The following is a 10,561-nucleotide window of genomic DNA, read 5'->3' on the forward strand; positions in this document are numbered from 1 at the left end:
GTGTGTGTGTGTGTGTGTGTGTGTGTGTGTGTGTGTGTGTGTGAGCGAGAGACAGGTGTCGAGGTTAATCTGCTGTCTCATCAAGCTCTTCCTTTGAACCATGAGCATTTCCCTCTCTGCTCTGACAATGAGGCGCTCGTGTCTCCCGAGGATTTAACTGCTGTAAAATGCACTATAATGCAACACCTTCCCCCCCACAGAGCAGGCTGAGCATCCCCAGAGTCTTTAACTCCCATTCAATTAATGTACTGTAAGTACACTGAGTGAGATGCTTTTCAACAGCTTAGTCAGCTTCCAGCACAGTGCTCTGGTCATAGCACACTGAAGTTAAGGGTGTGTGGAAATTCATGGTTGGTCATGTTTACATTCACAGAGCAAAACTGACCGGCCTTGAGGTCCACACACGTGTACTTTCTCCTCATTAAACATGTACAAATCTGTTGCTTTAAGTATTTCAAATTCAGGCTTATTCACATTCATGTTTAGCTTCCCTGCCTGTGCTGGCAGAGCGCAGCCTCTTACTGCGTTATCACAACCTGTTGATCAGACAAGTTGTTTGTGTGCTGAATTTCAGACACTTGAGGACCAGCTCTGCTACAGCAGACCAAAACTTGAGAGAGGGAGGACCTCTTTAGCCAAAATGTTTACATTCATTAGATATTTTTTCTGGTGGGTTTCACAACAACAGATATAATTAAATGTTTTGTGGTTTCTTGCAGAGTTTTGATTGCACTAAAGCAGCGGTCCCCAACCTTTTTTGCGCTACGGACCGGTTTATGCCCGACAATATTTTCACGGACCGGCCTTTAAGGTGTCGCGGATAAATACAACAAAATAAAACCAGTACCAGTACCGAAAAAAATAAGATTCATAACACACGTGAAAAGACCCAGGAAAACCGAGTTAACGATAAAAACGATAACAAAATAACGCTGAAAACTGATAAAAATACTGAAAACCATACATGTCACACCTGAGCCTCAACTCTCGCGGCCCGGTACCAAACGACTCACGGACCAGTACCGGTCCGAGGCCCAGGGGTTGGGGACCGCTGCACTAAAACACCTTTCTGAAAGCTTTAGAGTTGATAAAGCACCACAAGCATATAAATGTATATATATATACACATATATCTAGCCTCAACTGTGGGGGAGACTTAAATCATCATTTATTAAATGAAATGAAATGATTTAATTTATTTTGAAGTTAGAACTTAGCTAGCACGGCAGCCTGATGTGTCCAGCTCTGCTCTATTAGTGTCAGATTATTTATAACATAATGGTGATGAATGCTGATTGGAGCCCCCCCTGGAGTTTTTGCCTAGGAGACTATGTACAGTAGCTGCCACTGAGTGTTTGGCTCTCCACAGTTTAGCTCTGGACTCTCCACATCTGTCCCTCTGCGCGTTTCCTGGAAAATTAAATTTTGGGATATTTTTTCCTAATGTTAATTTAATCAGCTACATAAAAACAGAAGAGTACCTTTATGTGAATACTAAGCACTGCACAACTTATTCAAGCAAATAGAAACTGTTACTCCGAACGTACTAATGGAATAAAAAGCACGATGCAAATGTCCTTTACTCTGTTCTGTTTGGATAAAGGTCACTGTTGGCTGTATACACAGGTACATGTCCTATATTATGAATATGAAATATGATATGGCACACTCATCCTCACCTGGTTCTTTCCCCAGCAAGGCACCAGTAGCATTATTCATAGTATAATGTGTTTAGGTTTAGACAAAAAGAGTAAATAACAGTTGGTTTAGAAGAGGTTTACTTTCCCACCGTCCCACTTTCATTATAAGGTACACAAAAGACTTCCTGTGTGACTTTTATATGGTTCACTCATCAGCTTTAGCAACATAAATTCCACAATAAAAGAAAGATTTTCAGGTTTCAAACATTACCAATGAATAAGCAACAAGTAGGCAAAGCATTTGAAGCCAATGGTGCTAGAAATAACTGCGAGCTCCTTAAAAAAGAGGCTAAGAACACTGCGCACTGTATTTTCACACCATAAATCTCATAGAGTCGCCAGCCTTTTCAATTCAAGATGCTAATCCTGTTTCACAGATCTGTAAATGTACACACATTCACATGCACACACTGTTGGACTCACCCACTGAGGACCACAATGAAGTCCATGACGTTCCACCCATTCCTGAGGTAAGAGCCTTTATGAAACACAAAGCCCAGGGCGATGATTTTTATGCCTGCCTCAAAACAGAACATCCCTATGAAGTAGGGCTCTGTCTTCTCCTGTGAGTACAAAGCAAGAGAGAAATTATAAGTTCACACTGAGCTGACAAAGAGCTGCTGCAAATGAAAGTGTCGTGCGTTTTCAAACAGTCTTGTCTTATATTTTGATTTGAGAGATTATGAGGTGTGACTGTGTTTGTGGATCATGTGCAGCTCACCAGTCTTTTGGACATGGGTGTTTTGTCCTCTCCGGGAAGGTGCTGCTCCAAAGCCAACACGATACAGTTGGCGATGATGGTGGCGAGGATCATGTACTCAAATGGAGTGGAAGGCTAAAGTTAAGGAGCAACTGGCTCAGATAATGTCAACAGTTTGTTTTTCATTATGCAGCATAAAGTTGTGAGATGAAATTGCACATGTAGTCCCGTCATGATGCTCCAAAAACACAAAGATGGATTAATAATAAAAAAAACTATTGACTGGGAGTTTGGCAGTGGATGCATAGGTTACGTCTACAGTGGCTATATTTTAGTGTCCTTTTTCTGGATTTATGCTAGTTTAAAGACTAATACTATCGATGCTATGCTTTTCTTACTGTCAGCAATTGCCAGTATATGCAAGCATCTTGAGCAACCCCTCATTTCTTTACATGTTGCTTTGAAAATGAGAAATAGGTGCAATGATTTTTAAAACACATTTAAACACACACTGAAATACAGTCTGTGAGCTAAAAACAGAGTTTGTGCCATTGTAACAACCTTAATATCCAATGACCACCTTTATTCTTCAACACAGCCTGAACTTTCTTGGACAAGACTTCTTGTGATTTCCTTAATTGTTCTCGAGGAATAGTTCTCCAGGTTCCACGAAGGACGTTCAGAGCTTGTCTTTGGATGTTGCCTGCCTTTTTGTTCTGTTCTCTTTTTAGATGATGAATGCTTCAGGATGGCTTCTTGAATGCTACTCCTGCACTGAGACCATTTCTGCTTAAATTTCAGCAAACGGCCCATGAATCAGCTGAAGGGCCAAATGCATCTCTCAGTTCCTGTGTCAGGTCTTTTTTAATTTCTTAAGAACATGACTTCCAGATCCTGTTCATGTTGTTGCCTATCACTTCTTCCTTTGTCCTCCAAATGTCCAGTTTCTTAAAGGACACACCATGGCGAGATATGCCAAGTATTTGATGAAAAATGATTTTGTTGGTACAGAAAATATTTTTTACAATACAACTTTATCTGTATAGCACGTTTAAAAGACCAGCGGTACACCAAAGTGCTTTACAATAAAAACAGGAAAGTTAAGACAATAAATAAAAGACTATTAACAAAGTAGCACATATGTCATCAGGTTAAGGGCACTAATTATACAGCAATAAAAGGGAATATAAGAACAAAGTTACTAAGAACAGATATAGCTAAAAGATAAAGTACATAAATAAGAAATTGAACCAAATATAAAATAGGGACACTAACTAGATGGGAAAGCTATGTTGAATAAATGAGTTTTTAAACGGGATTTAAAAGATACAATTTTAAGATTTTTGCCCATCGACCTGTGTTACCTTTGGTATTTTTCATAGATTCAACTAAAGAAATGGGAACAAGCTGTGTTTTTGTTATAAGCTGCTATTAACAAAGTGCCTCAAGATACATTTAAAAATTGTTTCTTTGTTAAATTGTCTATTTTGTGTAAATACAACACAGATTTATCCCTTCAGTTAGGTACAGTTTTTATGCTTGAATGATTTGAAGGTCAGTTTTTCAACAAACAAAACAAAAACTGTCATGGTCCCCGTGCCTGCTCAGCTGGCCCTGTGTGGCTACATGTTATTTTTTGTCTTTTCTCTCTCTCCTCTCTCTCTGCTCGCTGCCTGGGCGGAGCTCATTGTGAGCTCCCGGCCTCCACCACCTGTAGGCAATCACCTGTGGCTCCTCACCTTGTTTGCTCCCGCTACTTAAGGCAGTGACTGAGAGCACCTCGCCGCTGGACTATTGAGTAACGCTCGTCAGTGCTACTTTAGCCTCAGCCAGTTTTGAGCTCTGTCCGTGAAAGTGCCGTGCTAACTCTTGTTCTCTGTATGCAGATTTCTCGTGCTTGGTTTGGTGACTCTGGACGCTTTTCCCGACCCCTCTCCGCACCCCTGGGAACCCTGGCCCCCCTCTCCTTCACCTGTATATAGTGCACCTGGATGTGTAAATAAACCTGTTTTTCTGAGATTTCAGTCTGCGCCGAGTCCTCCCTGCTCCTCCGTGACAAAAACATGTCACTGAAAATGGTCAGGTATAAGGAATGGACTGAAAAAGTACAGATGTACAAAAAAAGTTTGGAGAACTGTTTGAACCACTTTTAAAAATTACAAGAAAGTCTTTGGAAGCAAAATATAAAGGAATGAGTGTAGCTCAAGTACAGTACTGAATACTTTCCTTTAGAATACTTGTCTATTATTAAGCTTTCTAAATGCATCACCATTACTCCACAGAAATAAAGCGTGTTGCTCTTGTGCAGTGCAGCAGCAGGTTGATGCATGTCGAGTTCTTTGGCAGGAATTTGCTGCATAAGGATCCGACTACACAGACAAGACTTTTCAGTATCAACGATTCATTGTTGGTTTTGTTCATTTCATAATATTTGCTGACAAAAATTCTTAATTATTTAAGTATTTTAATTAAGTGACACCTGAATTTCCCAGCAAACACAAATGGATGCAGTTAGGTTAATTACAGGGAATCGAACCCAACAGCAGGGTAACACGTGCTGGAAGCCCTTTAGCTTTGCTATCTGAGGTCAGCCTCAGCCGACAGGGATACACAGACATGCAGACACACAAACAAAATGCCAGAGTAGCAGAAGGCTTATCAGGTAAGACCTGGGTTGTGATCTTATAAACAGGGTCGCTCTTACTTCGAGCTTCGCTGCCTGTACTGTGAGACCTATATTGGTTGTTGGTTCAACTCCAGCCCCTCTTTGGTTGAACTAAGCCGGCAATGTGCTTTTTATCTAAAGCTCTGCGTGGGCATTCCCCTCTATCCTAGTTATGTGCAGCAGAGGGAGGAAGAAAGGAAGGAAGGGAGCTTAAATCTGCAGAGAGGAGAGGGAGAGTTGAAGAAAGGAGGAGGCAGAGACAACAGGGAAGAATCCAACAGGAGAAAGTGACAATTTAAATGAAGGGGGCCGAGTGGTGGAGGAGAAGATGATGGTTATATAAAGAGTTAGAAGCTTCCAAAACAGGTTGACGAGGAGGAGTGAATGAGGCTAAATAAGAAACTGGACAGATCGATGTTGTGCTGGCAGCTGTAGCTAGCAGGGTTACTCTGGGACATGTGAGTGATGAGAAGTTAAATAAACAGAGCAAATGCAATCTTACTCCCACTAGCCTGCAGGGGTGCCAGCTTAAACCTAGGCTGAACCACAGATTGACCCAGAAGATGTTGGATAAACAAATCCATAAATGAGCTGGAAAACACGGCCCAAAAGAACATCTCAAGCTCTAGTCTGTATTTGTATTTTAAGTGTATCTTTTGATTCACTTCCCTGCAATAACTAGCATCACCTTAGGCTCTCTGAAAGCTCTGAGCAGCCGCCACACCCCACATTCCCTGAAACACTCGCAGCAAACTGGAGGAGGGGTGAGACAGGATGAAGAGAGAGACTGAGGGGGAGAGAGAGGGGGAGAAAATGAAGATAGAAAGAGAAAGAAGAGAGGTATCCACGGCAACAGGCTCCTCTTGCAGACAAGAGTCAATGCTATGAGACGGTTACTGGGCAGCTCAACTATCTGTGAGGCGGCATCACTGCAAACACACAAATAAATGAAAGTCTTCACAAAACTTCTTTTGTCATGATTTTACGTCAGCGTGATCTTTGTTTTCTGTCCTGTGATTTTACTAGTGTGTGATGAAACAATGTTGGCCAGTGTATGTCCTATTGTAAGTACTATAAACTTTCATTTTATTATAAATATTTAATAAAAAGGACGCCTCCTGGGACCTCCTGTTGAAGGTTTTCTGGATGTGTACAACTGGAAGGAGCCCCAGCTGCAGACCTGGATGCTGCAATAGGCCTAAGCTGCTGGGGGCATGACGCGAGTTTCTTCTTCAATCACCTTTTTTCATATTGAAATATGGAAAGCACCTCCAACGAAAAGGACAAATGGAAGAAGTGGCCTTGTTAGATATTAATAATTAGATATTATTAATCTCTGGTTCTCACAGCGTATCCTTGTCCCGATTTCCTCCCCTCACCCTCTACAGGTCATGGCAAGATGGCGCCCCTCCCTGGTTCTACCTGAGGTTTCTTCCTGTTAAAAGGGAGCTTTTCCTTCCCACTGTCGCCCAAGAACTTGGTCCTTGGGAGTCATATGATTGTTGGGGTTTTCTCTGTTTTCTCTATATTATCGTAGGGTCTTTACCTTACAATGTAAAGCGATTTGAGGCAACCGCTGTTGTGATTTGGTGCTATACAAGTAAAATATAATTAAATTAAACCTTGAACACAATGGAGAGATGATATATCTCAACTGGTCTATGAATGCTTTGGGATCCCACAGCAGGTACTCGAAAGTGTTTCTAAGGAGGACACTACCCTGCTTATCCTGCTACCACCCAACTTCAGATATGTGGACAACAGTGAATGAATTGAATATTATGTCAAACCAGGTAACATTTTGAACCTAACATGCTCTGGGCTTGAAAACAATTTGGTATTGCATGACCATGAGTTTACATCAACAGGGTCATTGATGTGTGAGTGAAGGCTGCTCTTTGAAAATGTAAATGTTTTAGTTTTATAGGTATTTTAACATTTCATACCTATATGTGAAACATTTACTATAGAAGGTAATTTCACCAGGGAGGTAGAGGTGGGTGGGAGACGGAAGGACGGACGGATGATAGTAAACTCTTATTAGTGTTATATTGCACAGCCGTGGTTTCTCTCTCGTCTTGTTTCTACTTGTGAGTAATTCTGAAAACCTTAATACTGGTTCAAATGTTGCATATATGGGGCTACATCACATCAGACTGCCCATATTGACCCCCATCCACCATGGAAACCACCTCCTATGAATGGAAGAAGGTTGCCTTGTCTGATAAATGATGCATAATTTTACCTGATGTGTGAGGAAGTGTTGGCACGAGGAAGCACTATAGGAAGAAGGCTAAGCTAGCAATGTTCTGCTGGGAAACGTTGGATCCATGTGGGATTGATTTGCATTCTCCAAGGAAGAGTGAAAAGCTGGATCTCTGGTTCACTTGTAGGGACAAATCTAACAGAAGTCCTAAACCAAACCAATTCCCCCTCCTCGGTGCTTCACTGGGTGTCAGCTGATGTGTGACGTCGATCATGATTCGTCTACCAGCTTTAGCGCAAGCTATCTTGTGAGCAATCCCAAGTCACAGTGACACTGGCACTGTGCCTCGACTCCTCAAACATGCGTGTAAAAATAGAAATGGAGACAGAGTGTGGTGCCCTGTGCAACTGAGAATACGTTCATGCCCAGATTGGATCCAAGCCGCTGTGATTATCATTACATGGAGGTGAAAATCAAAACGAATCGCAGGCATCTGAGCCGGCTTTGTTAGAACTCTGTAAATTATTTGTGGCATATGTATAGGTCCGTGTGTTTGTGGCAGAGGCCAGTATTAAATACGTAAACACATAAGAAAGTTACTGCTGTGATCTCCATTTGAAGCTCTCTTTAAGCCTGAGAAATAATCTTTATGGAGAACTTAATTTATATTTATTAAACTTGAATTATTGTCATAAGGATGGATGTAATGGCATCATAGTCAAATCTCCGTTCAATTTCACATTGCCTCTATACTTCAGTGGCCTGCAGAGCTCGCCAGTCAATCTTGAGAATAAATGCAGACATAATTCATTCAGTTATGTTTATATGCAGTAGCTTAGCCCTCAAACTGTGAACTCGCAGCTGCAGCCCTTCCTTATATACACTATACCACTCTCTTAGGCTATAAAGACGCACATTTACTATAAATTATGATAAAGCACATTGTAGCAGGGTGAGACATATGTCATATTTGCTTTGTATACTGGTTATGTGAACAGCTAGAGACTTTCACTTTAGAAATCTTCTCTCATTCACTAAAAAAGTTTGAATATGAAAAAAATCTGACTTTTGAATTGGACAAAAAATAGACGAACCGCGCAGCATGTAAGTGTAAGTAAAGGTTATTAGGATGCAGTTAGATCAGTTCATCATAAGCTGACTCCCCCTTGGTTAAATTAGCGATTGTATTTTAAATCTTAGTTAGATTTCATAGCGAAAACTACAGAATGTCTCTGATAAGGCAGGATATATGCACCGTTTTATACTTAGAAGCTCAAAGTGTGCCAACCAGCTCTCACATGATTATTTCTGTGTGCATCACTGATGAAACAAACCATTAAAACCATCAATCAATTATTTAGAAGTGTACCTTCTCAATGGGAAACTTCCCACTGTGGGGTATCCCAGTGGGGATCAGACAGGAGAAGCAGCTGCAAGTCCTCACCAGGCCTGCCACACTAAACTCTGGACCTGGGCAAATTCATCATAACTGCCTTATCAGACCAGGCCTCCGTCGGCTTCTATCGACTGCACATTGAACCACACCTTCCAAAGAGAGACTGTACTCCATATAAGAAATCACGGACGCAAATAACCATCAAAACACAATCTGATGTGCTCTAATAAGCCCACACACCATTCTCGCTCCATCCTTACACACCCAGCCACGGAAGCTTCTGGATAATTCCTTAATTGATCATCTGCTATTAATTGAGCACTCAGAAGAAAAAAAAGAAGCTCTTACGGTAAGGTGACAGCAGCAAGTTTTGCTCCAACCACGAGGCTGACCTTTACCTGATGTACTGCAGAGACTGTGCATATATGTGTGTGCATTTGTTCACGTCTATCTCTGAGAGGACCAGTACAAGTTGCAAACCATTGCACCAAGTACATTTGTGAGGTGCTTTGCTTGGTCTATTTAAAGTTTGCAACTTTTGGAATAACAACAAAAATAATTTCTGGACAAGATGCAGGTTTCCTGCCAATTGCATAGAGATGACTAACTCCCAGGAAGTCAGTGTTCTTGGCTAACAAGTAGTTAAGTACATGATAATGTAAAAGTATGACTTGAGTGGATTAGAAAAGAGACATATAACACATTAATTGTTGACCTTTTGAGGTGCTGATACTTGTCCTTGTACAGGACGAGGCAGTTCTCCGACTCCTTTTCTGTCTGATAGGCTACTCCACTGGTTGACAACCATTTTCTGGCAAATGCCCAGAAACAATGTTTTCATCATTAATTATTATTTTAAGTATGAAAGTATCTGATCCACATTTTAGTTTAGTCAGCAAGAAAATCTCAGCAAATTCTATTATTTGTTGCCAGGTTACCCCACAGAATCAACGGCCTATTAGGCTACTCTTTAATACAAGAGCAGTCTAATCTCAAGTCTTTGGAAGAAAGGAAATAAGCATCAATATCTCCCAAAATGTAAAACCTTTCCTTTGAAACCACTTTGTTTATAGATTTCACTGCACTTTCTGCATTATCTGTGCTTTCTTGCTGTGCCTGAACCTTCATACTCAGAACAGTGATCATAACAGGCACATACGATGTTGACCAGAACACAGCATCAGTCAGCTCAGCATCACTCTCTTCAAAACAATATTAGTAAACAGTGTAATATAGTATGAGTCTGTGACTAATGACTGGTTGTAATGCACATGACACAACGATCAGACATCATTACATATAATTCCTGTAAATGTCTGTTAATCAGATACAGTAGAGCTCATTATATGTAAGTAGACACTCCCTCCACCGCGACACATTAACCTGGAGGTTATTCTGGATCATTGCTTTTTTCTTTTTGGTCACTACAGCACACGCTTTATTTTTATTTAAAGACAATTCATTCCTTGCTGCAGAACACAAAATGTGTCTCATCGGTGCAGTTATAGTATCAATACTGGTAATAACCCAGCCCCTGCAGGTTCGGAAGCTGTAATATAATAAACGCACACGCTATAATGCTTTTCCTCCCCGAGCGTTGATTGAAATCTCCTTCTATATTTAATCAACTCAATAAAGAGGCAAACCCAGAGAAAACAACAATAGACACAATACTCCACAATAGAAGCGGACTCATTCTATTTGCTGGGTTTTTTTTTAAATCAGCAGTAGGCCAGTTAGTCAGTCAGGAAGCTGTTGAATGGAGCAGAACAATAGTCAGTAAAGAGGCCACACCTGGCCAGGACACCTGGTGAGCTGTGCTGCAGAAGCACAAACATGTCACCAATGGACAGTTTGTGTGTGTGTGTGTGTGTGTGTGTGTGTGTGTGTGTGT

The 10,561-nt window shown here is 41.1% G+C and overlaps 1 protein-coding gene across 2 annotated transcripts in view; it reads right to left on the reverse strand.

Moving 5' to 3' along the window:
* cacna1ea (calcium channel, voltage-dependent, R type, alpha 1E subunit a) overlaps positions 1-10,561 on the reverse strand; it is a 110,201-nt gene that overhangs the window by 56,244 nt on the left and 43,396 nt on the right. For both annotated transcript variants that reach the window (XM_005747534.2, XM_005747535.1), the window contains 2 exons: positions 2,422-2,527; positions 2,124-2,263 (listed from right to left, as the gene is read on the reverse strand). In XM_005747534.2, coding sequence (XP_005747591.1) covers positions 2,124-2,263; positions 2,422-2,527 — 246 coding nt within the window. The remainder of the gene's footprint in view (positions 1-2,123; positions 2,264-2,421; positions 2,528-10,561) is intronic.

Source organism: Pundamilia nyererei, unplaced genomic scaffold, assembly GCF_000239375.1.
Source record: "Pundamilia nyererei isolate P.nyererei 1_Seehausen unplaced genomic scaffold, PunNye1.0 scaffold00199, whole genome shotgun sequence".
In the NCBI taxonomy this organism is placed as follows: Eukaryota; Metazoa; Chordata; class Actinopteri; order Cichliformes; family Cichlidae; genus Pundamilia; species Pundamilia nyererei.